Source organism: Empidonax traillii, unplaced genomic scaffold (genome assembly GCF_003031625.1).
Source record: "Empidonax traillii isolate 1590-97213 ecotype Southwest subspecies unplaced genomic scaffold, ASM303162v1 scaffold50:size1795014, whole genome shotgun sequence".
Classification (NCBI taxonomy): Eukaryota; Metazoa; Chordata; class Aves; order Passeriformes; family Tyrannidae; genus Empidonax; species Empidonax traillii.
The window spans coordinates 1506106-1521620 of NW_020955243.1; the positions used below are offsets into that span (position 1 = coordinate 1506106).

The 15515-nt window shown below is 36.9% G+C and overlaps 1 protein-coding gene across 2 annotated transcripts in view; it reads left to right on the forward strand.

Moving 5' to 3' along the window:
* The window catches only part of USP24 (ubiquitin specific peptidase 24), a 62924-nt gene that overhangs the window by 19064 nt on the left and 28345 nt on the right, over window positions 1-15515 (forward strand). The window contains exons 9-32 of one of the 2 annotated variants that reach the window (XM_027879073.1): window positions 60-125; window positions 922-996; window positions 1746-1904; window positions 3004-3118; window positions 3639-3742; window positions 4906-5013; window positions 5495-5590; window positions 5692-5853; window positions 7068-7112; window positions 7677-7784; window positions 8414-8563; window positions 9087-9218; window positions 9740-9851; window positions 10137-10213; window positions 11102-11242; window positions 11395-11448; window positions 11637-11752; window positions 12477-12543; window positions 12707-12817; window positions 13230-13328; window positions 13408-13578; window positions 14196-14281; window positions 14431-14524; window positions 14786-14941. In XM_027879073.1, coding sequence (XP_027734874.1) covers window positions 60-125; window positions 922-996; window positions 1746-1904; window positions 3004-3118; window positions 3639-3742; window positions 4906-5013; window positions 5495-5590; window positions 5692-5853; window positions 7068-7112; window positions 7677-7784; window positions 8414-8563; window positions 9087-9218; window positions 9740-9851; window positions 10137-10213; window positions 11102-11242; window positions 11395-11448; window positions 11637-11752; window positions 12477-12543; window positions 12707-12817; window positions 13230-13328; window positions 13408-13578; window positions 14196-14281; window positions 14431-14524; window positions 14786-14941 — 2604 coding nt within the window. The remainder of the gene's footprint in view (window positions 1-59; window positions 126-921; window positions 997-1745; window positions 1905-3003; window positions 3119-3638; window positions 3743-4905; window positions 5014-5494; window positions 5591-5691; window positions 5854-7067; window positions 7113-7676; window positions 7785-8413; window positions 8564-9086; window positions 9219-9739; window positions 9852-10136; window positions 10214-11101; window positions 11243-11394; window positions 11449-11636; window positions 11753-12476; window positions 12544-12706; window positions 12818-13229; window positions 13329-13407; window positions 13579-14195; window positions 14282-14430; window positions 14525-14785; window positions 14942-15515) is intronic. The other variant, XM_027879074.1, reaches the window with a different exon arrangement.

Below are 15515 nucleotides of genomic sequence, written 5' to 3' on the forward strand. Positions count from 1 at the left end.
TGCTAACTATGAAAAGATCTCTTAAATGTGCACTGAAATACTTGCTGTCTGTCTTTCAGGCGATCTCCGCATTAGTTCAGCCATTTGGAGTTTGTGCAGAATATCTTAACTCTTCTGTAGTACAGGTAAAATGTCTTTGTTATGAGTTATCAGAGGACTGAAAAGTGGCTTCCAACTGTGCTGGTTGAAACTGGTGACTAATTTAAACTCACATTGCAGAAAGTACAGGAACCATTTCGAGCATCCTGAAGGTGATGAATAAAGGGCTTAGACAATGTTTAGATCATTTTCTAAGGAGTGATCTGTAGTCGGGTATCCACATCTGCAGCAGCGAGAAGCTTTACCACTGCCATTAGTAAGCTTCCTCTGTGTAGACCATGTGGGAAATTAATCCAGCCTGATGGATGGATTTTGCATTTAGTTTAACCTGCTGCCTGAGATCAGACACATGAATATGAGAGTTTACACTGCAAAAAATTGTGGTACTGCAAAAAAAATTTCATTATGATATGTTAGTACGTGCAGATGTACTCCAGGCTTCACACCTCCACTCACCAACAAAGAATACTGAGTTAGTACGTGACCAAAAGTATTTATTTAAAGAGGAGATAGTTTAGAAGCCCATGGGAGTCAGAGAGGCACATGCACCTAATAACTGATGCATTTTGAGAGGTCCATCACTGTCTCTTTTTGTAAAGCTGCATTACAATGGTCTGAAATGGGTTCTTATTCTAAATGCTTGTTTTTCTGGACATAGCTCTCAGGATAGGTTTATGTATGTTGTAGGTGTTGCTTTATGTCTAAGCTAATGGCGAGCTTTCAGCTAAGTATTTCATTTTGCTGCAGCCATATCTTTCGAGCAGTGTAATTGATTTCAGGAAACATTAAAATGATTGTCATGCCTCTTCTCACATTCTTTAGCCCATGCTGGATCCAGTCATTCATAAAATGATTAAATATGTGCAGAACGTAGAAGAGAAGGACTTAAAAGACAAGGTAATGTTTTACATATTAAATATTTAGGAATAACTTCCTGTGTGTCTTGGAAATGCTTGCAATGTAGACTAGAACAATAGCTTTATTTTCACTGGCAAAAATACAGCCTGTTCTGAATTCTGTCATTGATCTATGACCGAATACGTAGATCAAAATGCTCTTACTCAATTCCATTCAATACCTTTTTCAGTAGATATCTGATGTTATGACCCTTTTAAAAATTTTTTGCTATTATTGCTGTTGAATTTTTGGTTTTATTGGTCCCCTCGTGCAGCATGCTTCCTGTCATGCAGTCAATGAAATTCGTCTAATTTGTGTGCATATGACTGTTGCATTAGCTGTTTGCTTCTGAGAATTTAGTAGTTGTTGGTAAAGTGTCCATGTAAATAACTTGTGGCTACTTCCTACATTACCCTGAATTTGGCATTCAGTTCTATTAAATTTTTGAGTGTTGACTTTTTAGATAGACTAAAATTGTTAATTGTAAACTGGAAAGTATTCATAAGTTTCAGAGCTACAGGGGAGCAATCAAGTGTACCAAATCTGTGGCTTTGACCGATGGTTTTGTTATCCTAAAATTTCTGGAGTACAAGTAATACTTTAAGATGTACATGGTACTGTATTTCATAGTTTAAAGAGTCTATGTTGGGTCACTAAACCTACTCTTTGTGGATCACTGACATTTCAAACAGAATAGCAAAAATAGCAATGCCTCTATTTGTCCTTTTTGTTTGTTTTGTTTTAAACAGAGACTAGTCAGTATCCCCGAGCTCTTATCTGGTATCAAACTGCTGTGTATGCGCTTCCAACCTGATCTGGTCACTGCGGTCGATGACTTACGGCTGGACATCCTGCTGCGCATGTTGAAATCTCCTCACTTCAGTGCAAAGATGAATTCCCTCAAAGAAGTAGGTTTGCTTTGTGTGTGCATGTGTGTGCTCGTGTGCATGTGTGTAGGTGGGATAGGATGTTAGTAAGCCACCAAAACCACAACCTTAAAAAAAGAGGTGGCACAATATTTCCTTACAAATTATGTTGCCTTAGTGAAAGCTCAGTTCACAGTAAATACCAAAACAAGTTAATATGACAGGAGTTGTTGTGGTATTTGTTCAGAAGTTGTTTTAATATTTGTTAGCCACTGCAAGGGCTGTGGCCTCCCAACTAGAAAGAACTAGACATAATTTGAACCTCTTCTAAGAAGTGCAGTTTGAGATGGATTTAAAAGCAATGGTCCATACTATTCATTCAGTATTCATTCTGAGGTAATCCTGAGTATCCTGTGGCATATCCCTTTTTTTTCCTTTTAATGGAAGAAAACAGAAAAAGACCAAATGGGACTTAAACCTCCGCTCATATCAGGTCATTGCACTGTGTAATTGCATTTTTTTATTATGGTTGTATGGAGAGACTGTAGTCTTAGAGTCCATCTTTTGTGCTTTTTCCTTCTTTATTTATAGGAAAATTGAGATGTTGGACCTCATTGCTGTTTGGTTCTTAATCATAAATGCTGTGTATCTGTGTGTAGTTATAAGAGTGCAGCTTTTGAAGGCTGTAGCAGAAATGTGCTCTCCCTAGAGTGAGGAGCCTGTATCAGTTCAGTATTGGATAAAAAATAGGGCACTGATTTGAGCGTAACAAGCAGAAGGCTGAGATAACCTAATTCTGGTGTATCTGTAGAGAGATACCTGGCAGCACAGGCCAAATTTTCTGTGTCAGACTGAGAATAAGGTTCTGCTGCATCAGAGACTGATGAGAAGGTGTTTCTGGTTAGGAATTTGCCTTTAAATGGCTTATTAAAAAACAAAACCAAACAAGTAAATTAACAAAAAAATCCAACAGTCCCCCAAAAACAACCAAACAAAAAAAATCCCACACACTTCCTGTACTCAAAATATTTCAGGATTCCCCCTTAAGCTTCATAAAGAGCCTTTTTGCATAGGTGTCATTGTGTGTATGTATGATGCATGTGGCAATCACTGTTAGAATCTCACAGTTTGCAATTTCTAGGTAACAAAATTAATAGAAGACAGCACTGTCTCCAAGTCAGTGAAGAATGCAATAGATACAGACCGACTGCTAAATTGGCTCGTAGAGAATTCGGTTCTGTCAATTGCTCTAGAAGGTAAGAACTCTCACAAAGACTTTTATCACGTGCTTTGAAGGACTTAAATTTAAAATTTCATCTGTCCCTTTCAATATATTTTAGTGGAACACTATTAAAAGGAGAGTTCAAGGTTTGTTGTCTTCAAAATAAAGTAAAGCTCTGCAAATTCTGCTACTATCATCTAACCCTCTGTTTGACATCTGTGCAGATGTCTTCTGCTGTCCCCTGGGTTTTTACTCTCAGTTTATATGTTGTTAGCCTCTAGAAAAGAGAGAAAAGAGGGTTTTCTTTCCCGATTAGTAATGTTCTACAGGTATGGACTGCTATCACTTCTATGAAGTAAAAAAAAAAAAAGTGGAAAGAGCCTTGTTCTTTTTCTTTGTACTGATAAACTTGTCTGTAACAGTACAGAAAGAATTTTCAAATTAAGATAGCCTTGTTCTTTTTCCTTTTAAAAGAACTTGTTTATTCTCATTTATTTAGTGTATCAAATACTGTTTTAAATATATTAATTTAGTTGCCTTTCTTTGTTTGACAGGTAATATAGACCAAGCACAATACTGTGATCGTATAAAGGGAATTATTGAACTACTGGGTAGTAAATTATCTTTAGATGAGCTCACTAAAATTTGGAGAATTCAGGTAAGCAGCCAAGGCTAGGTGGGTGCTTTTAGACTGTCTTTCAGAAGCAAACATTGTAATGGTGGGATGGATTTATTTTGTTTATAGTCTATGCATCTCTATTGCAAGGTGGAGATGTTGAGATTTTAACAGTATAATTAATGCAGAGACTTTCTTTTACTTTTTCCTTTATCATTTAAAATCAACTGTTCTGGCAATTTCTTATAACACAGTCAGTAAATCCTATGATGAAGTTCAGTTTTTTGCAGCATGTGCTAAGGGGCTGCAAAAGTATTTGATTGGAATAAGAGGTTGGCAGCCTGAAAAAGGTGACAAAGTATTTGTCCAGCCCAAAGACCATGCCTAAGTAACTGGAGGTATGAATTTGAATGTGGCTTACAATGTGACTTCAAAGAGAGTGGGATCAAACTGTATGAATTCCCATTTACCTTCCTGTACCTACGTATAATTGACCGTATAATGACAATTCATCATTTGGCTTTCACTTTATGTATGTTCAACTTACCACTGTGTGGGAAAGGTGGTTTAATGCAAATGACATATGGAAACTTTGACCAAAAACTAATCTTCCCCTGCAGGAAATGTTTTTTTTTTTTCTCTGTCCAAATGTTGATGTTTTAGACTAAACTCATTGAACTCTGTCAGCCCTGCAGTATGTGCGGGCATAGCAGCAAGTCTTTAATGCTTAGTAGAGCTGAAATAGGATTCTAGTTCGCTCACTTTTATTCTTTAATAAAACACAAAACTTCCTCCCTCTCTCTGGCTGTTGTTACCATGGTGCTTCCATCTATGTGGGAAGAGATTTTTGTATTGCTCACTTTTGAGTAAAACCTTGTAGAGTGTCAGAGATGCAACACCCCACACGTGAACTTCACCAAGCAATAAAAATGGTCATGTTTGTGTTCCTGCCACTGTAGCAGCTTGAAGCTGCTGTAATAATGGCAGACTTTTTCTTTCCTGCTTTAGAATTACTTCTCTCTGAACAGACCTCTCTGCCAGACAAATAAGTAGCACAGACAGTTACTTTGACCTTGTTTTTCTAACATGTCAAAAGCTGCTATTCTTTCTTATTGGCATGAACAGTAGGATAATGCTTACATTAAGATTTTTCTCCATCTCATTTTGGTTAAAAACCTACCTTCTTGTGTTTTCCTTCTTTTCAGTCAGGACAATCCTCTACTGTGATTGAAAACATACATACCATTATTGCTGCAGCTGCTGTGAAGTTTAGTTCTGATCAGCTCAACCATTTGTTTGTTTTAATACAAAAGGTAAGTTTTCCTACAAATTTACATTCCCTAGGAAGAGAACTGATGAGATGTATTTGTGCACCCAGTGTACTGAAAGCCAAATTCCTTGAATGCATTTGTATTTTCTATATAAATGTAACATTGACTATTAAAAAAAAACAACCAAACAAACACTTTTCCTACTGATGTTTATGTTATCCCAGAAACCTAATCTGTTACTGTATTGCTAATTGACTTAGATTTTAAGTACATTGTGTAGCCAGTCCTAAGGTATCTAAAGTGAGTGAGTATTTATTCTCTAATAGTTTATGTTTGAAAAAAGAGTTGGGCAAATTAGTCCTGTAACTCCCTGTAACAGAAATAAGGAAATACATATGGTAGAAACATTTTATATTTTGATTTTCCTGCAGTAAAACAATTGTGAATTACATTTTTGTGTACGTTTGAGACTTAACAGACTTATGGTTCTTGGTGCTTTAATAGTGATTTCTTTACTTTCCAGAGCTGGGAGACAGAGAGTGATAGGGTGAGACAGAAGCTGCTGAGCCTGATCGGGCGTATTGGTCGAGAAGCACGTGTAGAAACAACCACTGGAAAGGCATGTGAATGGTTTTAATTTGAATTTCTTGTTTATTAAATGTAGAGTTGCTAGTCTTTGTACTTTCTGGGTCCTGACAATTCTTGCACTTCTTCCTCTAGGTTCTGGAGGTTCTTTGGGAGCTGGCTCATCTTCCAACATTACCATGTAGTCTTATTCAGCAGGCATTGGAGGAACATCTGACAATCCTCAGTGATGCTTATGCAGTGAAAGAGGCTATCAAAAGAAGCTACATCATCAAATGCATAGAAGATATTAAGAGGGTTGGTTTATTATTTTTTTATCTTTTCCAAAATGAGATCTTATCTAGCCTTGATGTTGCCCTTTCTTTCAAGATGCACAAACTGTGTGTCCCATCTGTAAGTTCTTACCTTGGGGAGTCCACGAGAGGGGTAGGCTTTGTGTGAGCCACTTTGTTGACCATGAGACTCATAGTAAGTCTCTTGCCTTTGTTTTAAGCAAATTTTCAGCACAAGGAGTGATCAGTTTATGGGAAACTACCAGGATGGGCCCAAGGTTAGAATTTGCAAATGGAACCACTATAAAGGTATGTCAGTATTTTAACTGTCCCTTTCATGTGAAAGCCTAGATTAGTTTTCTTTGAGTTAAGCATGTGTTCTGGCATGACCATTAAGTCTCAAAATGCAACTCAATATTTAAATCGTAGTAGTTTTTTATTTTAATAAAATACTTGAACTCTGCTCATATAACATAAAGAAGCCATTCCCACAGCTGCCTGTGCTGTTTTCTGGCAGCAGCAGAGACGTGCATGGCTTAAAAGACTGCATATATTCTATCTGCACTGTTCACGTGGCAGGCAGTTTTTCTTGAGGCCTGCAGGAATGCTCCTGTCTCCTTTTTTTTTCAGTCTGAAGTATAGTGTAAATAAAGAAAAAGGCTTGTACTTTTTTCATTCATTTCTTTCATGATAAATTAGGTTTTGTCTGTGTTGCAGCATCTGTACAGGATGTAAGTTGTTCAGAAGGCATAGAATGTTGCTTCTTGATATTGATCACACTTCTGTGTGTTCATGAATATGGATTGCAACTTGGATTCTCAGTGTCTGAAAGTTGTAGTTTTTTTCTTTTGGATCTTCTCTTATGCTTTCCTAATCTCATTCCTTTTAATTATATTCTGGCAAGGTTTTTACAGAGGTGCTGCAGTGGGAATCACTAACAAAAGCTGTAATTGTAAGCTAGAAGGGATTGGAGTAACCGTACAGCAGACTTCTGAAATATATTGCGTTCTTATTTCCCTTCATTAGGGGACATAAAGACATAAACTGGGAGGGAATTAATACTGAGGCAGCATTCTCAAATACATGAGGGATTCTTCAGCAGAGAGCTCCCTGTTATGGGCAGGTTCCTCTAACCTCTCTGAGTGTGTAGGTGGTATTGGTTGTTGTCAGTATTTAAACCAGACATCACTTCTCTGAACAAGCAACCTCAGTACTGGTTTGTGTGGTCAAACTTTACAGAAAATGAAGCCTTCCAGAAAAGTGATGAGCAGGTCTAACAATGAGGTAGGAGGGTTATTCTTTGTAGGATCTTTTTCAAAATGCAGCTTAAGTACCTTTTGCTTCCTATCAGAGGGCTCCTTGCAGCACCAATCAGAAATTTCTTAACTCTTAGTAGTATTTGAGATTCTTTTTTAAATTATTCTTGCTTTAGCAGTAAGTAACATTATTTGTCTGGATTTGCCCTTTTATGCTGTTTTAGGCCTGCTTCATCTGCTGTAATTAAGGAAGGTGGTGGTTTATCATCTCTCCCTGGTACAACTGAGTTCTTTTTGGCTACTTAATTTGCATGTTCTCTAGCAAGAAGCTGGTAATTTGGGCTGAATAATAGGGATAACGAAATGGCTTATGTGTGTCAAAGGACTTCTTGTAGAAAGTGAAGAAGAGCACCATGAGTGTGTTTGGAAAGGGACCAGGAACAAGTAACTGGAGCCTGCAGAGCTCGTAGCTGTTGTTTTGAAACAGCGGCATTAATAGACATCATTAGTCTTCCAGGAGTCTGAGAGGAAAGTTGATCTGTTGTTGGGCATGTACCACATGTGTAATTGTTCTTACCTTTCCTACTGCTAGTCATCCCAGCACAATAATCCTCAGTTTGTGTGGGTGGTGCCAGCGTTACGTCAGCTCCATGAAATCACACGTTCATTTATTAAGCAAACGTACCAAAAACAAGACAAGGTAAGGATATAAGCTGAGATGTTTTTTAAAGCCCTGTTTATGTCTTTGTGGCTCTGCTTCTGTAGAACATGGAAGTTTGAATTTAGAATTTGAAAAATAGCTAATAAATACTGTGACAAGTAGTTTAATGATGTAGCATAAACAAACTGTTCAGTTAGAGATGCTGTGTTGTGTGCTGTCCGTTTGTGTGTGGATATGTGTATATAAATCTGTTTGCTGCAGGACTAATTTATTTAATTCTCAGCTTTTTGTAGAATAATTAACGGGCATGTTTCTGTTAAGAAATGAACAATGGCTAATGTTTAGACCAGCTGCTTTGTAATTGAATTGACATTGACTCTTGGAAATCGCTAAAGTACCATTGAGTCACATGTGTTACAGAGTGGCTAAGGGGAGGCCTGGGACTTTGTCTGCAATCTGCAGCACGTGGATTTCAGCACATACCCACTGGTGTTGGTGTTTTCAGCATAAGTGCTTGGAAAGGATACAACTGACTCTGATGGGGCAACATTCCTCCTTTTGATAAGAGATGTGTGTCTGTTTAAGAGCAAATTGCTATGTGCATGTACTGTTTTGTTTATGTGGGGTTTTTAAAAACATTTTTTTTATTTATTTTTTTTATTGCCAAGAGCATTATTCAAGATTTAAAGAAAAACTTTGAAATAGTGAAGTTGGTGACAGGAAGCTTAATATCATGTCACCGTTTGGCTGCATCTGTGGCAGGTCCAGGAGGGCTTGTTGGAGCAACATTGGTGGATGGCAGATACACCTACCGGGAGGTACTGAACCCTGAATTTCTTACTGTCTTAGGTTTTTGGCAGCATGGTGTAGTGTATCATTGACCAAGTAGCATAAGATTGGGAGTTGTTTCATTTTTGTAATTTGCTGATGAATGAATACACTAGTTTTTATTTATAATTCTGATACTCATCTGCTAAGGCTTGTTATTATATTACAGAGTAAGGGTGTGCAAACATCACAGTCTAAAAGTTCCTTACCAAAGTCTTTTAACTGGTTGAGACCTGGATCTCCCCTCACCTAGGACAGTCTCTCTCCAAGCTTGTGCAGCTTTCAGCTTCTCCATCAGCTTTACTTCAACTACTCTGGTAGTTAATGTTAAAAATAGTATAAAATAGAATATTGTGTAATATGGAATACCACTGCAGAAACAATTTCTGTTTTCCAGCCTTGCAAAGTAAACTGTTGTTTGACAACTACATTAAAAAAAAAAAAAAAAAAAGTTCAAAGTTCTTTTTCAGAAAGAAAAGTCTTAAGCTTGAGTTTTTGTTTCCTCTTTCTCAGTATTTGGAGGCACATCTAAAATTTTTGGCATTTTTTCTGCAAGAAGCCACCCTTTATTTGGGCTGGAATCGTGCCAGGGAGATCTGGGAATGCCTCGTAACTGGCCAGGATGTTTGTGAGTTGGATCGAGAGGTAAGAAAAACTTGAAAAGTTGGTTTCTGTGGTTGCAGGAGGAATCTTAATGAGTCATAAATAGCACACATGTTTGTTGAGACATGTGAAACATGAGTGGCAAACACAAACAAGCAGTGGATTTTATGCTTTGTGTGGGCAAGTGCAGCCACTGTTAGGTGTTCACCTACAACTAGGATGCTCTTTTATCATTAAATTTGACTGGAGGAGGGACGTTAGCGACATTGGCGAGATGATTAGTTGCAGGTGTACAGATGTTGGTTTGAAAAGGCTTATGTGCAGGTTTGTGCACTCATAAGAGACATTCAGCATTATTTGGATGAAAGATGACTATGAAGTTCCCTAATGCTGCAAGACAACTTGTGTAATATGTGAAGTTACCAGGAGATGAGATTTTTAACCTCTTGCTGTAGATAAAACTTCTGTAAGATGATGAGTTACTGTGATATCTGACATAGTTTGCTGTATAAAACTAAAATATTTGACATGATGGGTAAAAATACATCTCCTTTCATTCACAGATGTGCTTTGAGTGGTTTACGAAAGGACAGCATGATCTGGAGAGTGATGTACAGCAACAGCTCTTCAAAGAGAAAATTCTTAAACTGGAATCATATGAAATTACTATGAATGGTAAGAAAATGGCTTTGGTCAACAGAATCACAGAATATTCTGAATTGGAAAGGACCTACAGATTGGTTTTGAAATATATACCAGAAATTTGCTTCCGTTGCCTTCTATTTAAACACCTGACTAGTTCTGTAAATCAGTATAATAGAGGAGTCTTTTTCTATAATTTAGAGGTTTAGTACTTGTAGAGGGAAAAGTTCATCTCCTGTACTTATCTGAATTTTTTTTAAAAAGCATAGAAGCTAAGCCTGACCCAAATAAAAAGCTGCACCTTTTTTTCACTTTCAGGTTTTAGTTTATTTAAGACTTTCTTTGAAAATGTGAACCTTTGTGACCATCGACTAAAGAGGCAAGGAACTCAGCTGGTGAGTGTTCTGGCAAGTTCGTTGTTATGTACAACCTGTGGCCTCTTGGGGATGGGAGATGGTGAGACAAGGATTGTTGAGCAGCTGTTTGACATGGTCTTGTTTGTATTAATATGTAGATTGTCCTAGCATTAATGTTATTAAATTCTGAAACTGAAACTTGACAGTTAATTTCAATAGTTAAAATTCAGCAATTGGTACCTGGAAACTGGTTTGTAGCTTTTAAAACTTTATAGGGAGGGAAGAGTTAACTACTTTTTTTTAATAATTCTGAATCCTAGTGTGTGTTTTTTGGTTCTCCCTAGCATGGAAATACTCTTTTTTTAAATTATTTTCTATTTTTCTTCTTTGCATAAGAGTTAGGCTTACCACATTTAAATTCAAACCTGCTCTAACTTTTAACTCTGATCCTTCAGTGTCTTTGTTAAATTAATGGTTATACGTTAAGTAGTTCTCATAGGCATTTTAGATTTTTATCACAGAGAACTTACTTCAAATACAGAATTTTTTGCCAAGTATCATAGCAGATTTTGTGATGATTTATTGTGTGGTTAGTTCCCGTGTTGACTTTTTTGAAACAAATTCCATTCTGGATTAAATTTCTCCACGTCTTTAAACTTTTTGATTTTTCAATTGTTTGACTGAGATTGTTCTTTGGAACATATTTATCCACTGGTAAACCATTTTTTTCTCATATAAGTATACAAATGTGCAGCTGTTGATTGCACTTTTTGCACTGTGCCAAAATTTGGCAGCATGTTGGAAAAGAAAATTGTTTCAGTCAAAAGATGCTTTTCCAGCAGATGGAAGACTGTTTTGTCCCTATGATGCAACTCATGATTGTTTAAGAAATAGAGTCATGTTTTACTGTTGTTCTTTTTTGTGTAGAGTGTAGAAAAACTGGAATTAATAGGAATGGATTTCATTTGGAAGATTGCAATGGAGTCACCTGATGAAGAAATTGCCAATGAAGCTATTCAATTGATAATAAATTACAGCTATATTAATCTAACTCCTAGACTGAAAAAGGTAGGCATATATGTGTACGTGAAAGTGGTTTGACATTCATAGAGCCTTGATATTCTGCATGTTCAGATGTGTAATTTTTGGGGTTCTGTCAGTTTGAGTAATGCCCATGATTTTACTTTAAGATCTAATTAATTTGTACATTTTACCTTTAGGATTCTGTATCACTGCACAAGAAATTCATTGCTGATTGCTACACACGATTAGAGGTAAAGGACAAATTTTAATTGTTCTTGTGCCAACATCTTTTTGGTTTTGTATCTTAGAATAAGAATAGTTGTCCGTGATAATTCTATTTTAAGAAAAAATGTCTTTCCACAAATATTTTTTTGTCCTCTTAACTTTCCAGGACATACTGATTGTCCATGTTAAGCAGCACTTGTGCTTTGTGTTGTAGGCAGCCAGCTCTGCACTCGGTGGTCCAACATTAACACATGCTGTGACAAGAGCTACAAAAATGCTTACAGCAACTGCTATGCCTACGGTGGCAACCTCAGTTCAGTCTCCTTACAGGTAGGCGTGCATCTCCAAGAATGATTTTTGAGTGCTAATAAAGTTCTTAATAGTTCGTAGTTTAATATTCTGGTGGTTTCTCAGTTGAATATTCCAATTACAATATTCCAATTACAGGTTGAAAAACCTGTGTTAAAAAAAAAAAAAAAAAAAAAAAAAAAAAAAAAAAAAAAAAAAAAAAAAAAAAAAAAAAAAAAAAAAAAAAAAAAAAAAAAAAAAAAAAAAAAAAAAAAAAAAAAAAAAACAAAAAAAAAAAAAAAAAAAAAAAAAAAAAAAAAAAAAAAAAAAAAAAAAAAAAAAAAAAACACCCCTCCAAAAAAAAAAAAATACCCTGCCTCCAGCCCCCAAAAACCCACAGGCTATTAACAACCTATTAGTCACATAATATTTCTGGGGCAGTTGGTTTGGGTTCTTTCTAAATGAGAAGAGAAAAAGGATGGTTTTTCAACCTCTAGTTAAACTTAGGCATACCTAAATATGTGTGTAAATTAAATGCATGAGCATAGGGTGGGTCCTTTAGAAACATGAAGCTGCTTACGAAGCTGGAAATATCTCAAGCAGTATAATACAAGTTTCTTGGCCTGTTTTCCTGGTTAATTTCTACTGAATTAACTCCAAGTTTAAGGAGTTATGTTTTAAAACGGGCAATTCGTGGTAGTTACCCGTGGGTGTTGAAAATTAATCTCTGAGACAAGTTACTCTTGTTTTTAATGTTTATCTTTAGGTCAACTAAACTTGTAATAATTGAGAGACTGCTGCTGTTGGCAGAGCGTTACGTGATAACAATAGAGGTAAGATGTGTAATTTCTTACTAGGCAGGGCTAAGAACACAACTTTCAGTATTATTAAAAACAATAAAAGTTATTTAAACATATTCAACCCTAGGTACCTACTATCACAGAAATGTCTTTGTTTTCAAGGGTGGCATTTACTGTGATCCTTTTCTTCCCGTAGGACCTTTACTCGGTTCCCCGAACTATTCTACCTCATGGTGCCTCTTTCCATGGACATCTTTTAACACTTAACGTTACATACGAGTCTACCAAAGATACCTTCACCATAGAGGTGGGTGTGCACAGGGTGATGTTTGTTAATCATGTAGCTGCTCTTGAAAGCTTTTGATCATATAGCTACTCGTGGGGGTTTTTATGCCTCAACTGAACAGAGAAAGATGATTACAAGGACTCCAGACTTGAAAACTCTTCTTGAAAATGTTAAAAGTCTGTATATGGAAGTTTCTGTAGACTAAATGTGTTTTGATCATCATTCTGGGGTGGGAAAAATAAGTTGTTGGCTTAGTGTGGATGTTGGAGCATTTCTCTGCTGTCCTACCCTGTCATTCTCTTATAGACAATACCTTTATAGACAATACCCTATGCAGAGGACCAGGAAGACTTTAATGGAAGATTTGTGTTCTATTCTCTTGGCATTTACTGCCTGAACAGACTTACTGATCCAGTGGTGTTTAATTTTACAGGCTCATAGCAATGAAACTGTAGGGAGCGTCAGGTGGAAGATAGCAAAGCTGCTGAATTCACCTGTGGATAATATACAGATATTTGCCAATGACAGCCTGGTATGTTAACTGCAAAGAATTCCTATTCTTTATGAAATTGAGTCTTTTCCAGAACTAAATGGTAAATATTTTCTTACAGTTAACAGTAAACAAAGATCAGAAACTACTCCACCAGCTGGGCTTCTCTGATGAACAAATCCTTACAGTAAAAACATCAGGAAGTGGGACTCCATCAGGGAGCTCTGCAGATTCCTCAACCAGTTCCAGCAACAGCAGCAGTGTGTTTAGTTCATCATATGCAATGGAACAGGTACAGCATAATAGTCTGAAACCTTCCCTCGGATTGTGCCTGAAGGGGAAATAGTTGGGGGGAGACCGTAGGAGTTCCAGTAAAATGAGACAGAAACTGAGTATCCAGTCTTAAATAATCTGGTTTTGCTTTCGAACTGCAATTGAAACAAATCATCTAAATACACAATTGCCCTTATGCATGCAGCCTTTATAATCTGTATTCTGTCACCTATTGTAGCCTATTTGGTGTTTATTCATCTCTGCAGGGTCTTCTAAATAAACAAGACCCGTCCAATTTAATTTTGAGATTGTGTATTTGTCAAGGGTAGAGATTTCCAGATTTTCAGTATTAATAAAGCCACAGTATGAAAATAAACTAAGAAGCATCAACTAGCATGTTGAGACCATTCCTGGTCTGCTTTGTATTTTGTTTGTCAACCCTAACAGTTGATTCCAAAACTTGACTGGTAAAAGAACTGTGGTAAAAATTCAAATGTTTTCTCAGCCTAGAAAGTAGCTGGGATTTCTGTGGGGCAGGTTGGCCTCTGGGTCATTTGCTTCAGTGAAGAGGTCTCTTAAATTTACTTGTAATTGAGAAATGAGAAAAAGACCTTTGTATTTCTGCTTAATTCTCAGGAGAAATCTCTCCCTGGAGTAGTCATGGCTCTCGTGTGTAATGTGTTTGATATGCTTTACCAGCTTGCCAATCTAGAGGAGCCAAGGTAAGCAAAATAAATGGTCACTAAATATTGAAGAATTGCTCACACTGCACAGTTTGAAGAGCTCCTTACTTTGCAGTGTGCAGGCATCCACCAGGCCACAGCGTGGCTGAGCTCCTGTTTTGTGCCAGTAACTTCTGATAACTTTTCAGGATAACACTGCGAGTGAGGAAACTTCTGCTCTTGATTCCCACTGACCCAGCTATTCAGGAGGCTCTTGATCAGCTTGATTCCCTGGGAAGGAAGGTATGGATTAAACAATAACTAATCTTGGTGAGCTTCACAAAAAGGATTTTTCTACCAGGTTTCTTAAATTCCCTGTCAGATTATAATGCACAAAGGGTTTGAAACTCTACTGCAAAATAATGCTCACGTTAAGGATTATTGACTTATTTCCAAGCAGCCAGAGGTGAGAAGGTTATTACAGGGATTATAGGAAATCTACTGCCAATTACAGCAAAACACAGGAGTGTCAAAATACTTCTTCTGTGACTTTTTCCCCTCTAGAAAACACTGCTGTCAGAATCCAGTTCTCAGTCCTCAAAATCACCGTCCTTGTCTTCAAAACACCAACATCAGCCCAGTGCTAGTTCAATACTAGAAAGTCTTTTCAGATCTTTTGCTCCAGGAATGTCCACCTTCAGAGTGCTCTACAATTTGGAGGTAAGAAAACAAATTTGCTTCTTGTGATTCTGAGCACTGAGATTTAAGTATTTCTAAGTTTCTTGGGCAGGAGTCCACTGGGATGGGGTCACTATATAAAATGCAAAATGCCACTGAACAAAAGAGCTAAAAAGTTCCTCTTTAGAGACTTTACTGAGAAACCAGTTCCCTCTTTCTGTGATTTGCAAGGTGGAAGGAGTGTTCTGGAATAAGTGGAGAGGAGCATAGAAATAACAAAATCATTACTGGTTTTGAGAAATTCCTGCTTGAATCTCCAGAGCTCTGAATATCTGATTTTTAGTGTGTATGTATATGTATGAAGATATATGTATATATATAAGTTGTCCCTGAAACAACCAATCCCATTGATTTTTGAGTTTGATTGGTTTTGCTGGTTTTGCTTGATTCAATTTATAAGAAAAATGATGCTAACTTCGATGCTGTATAAGTCTGCCATATTCTAAGGAGAGGCTAAGGAGGAATATTTTTACTGGAAAGAAATGTCACTATCCAAATGTTCAGGGCTTTTACTGAGAAGCCTCTGGCCTGTTTTAGCTAGGTAGAGTGAGTAGAA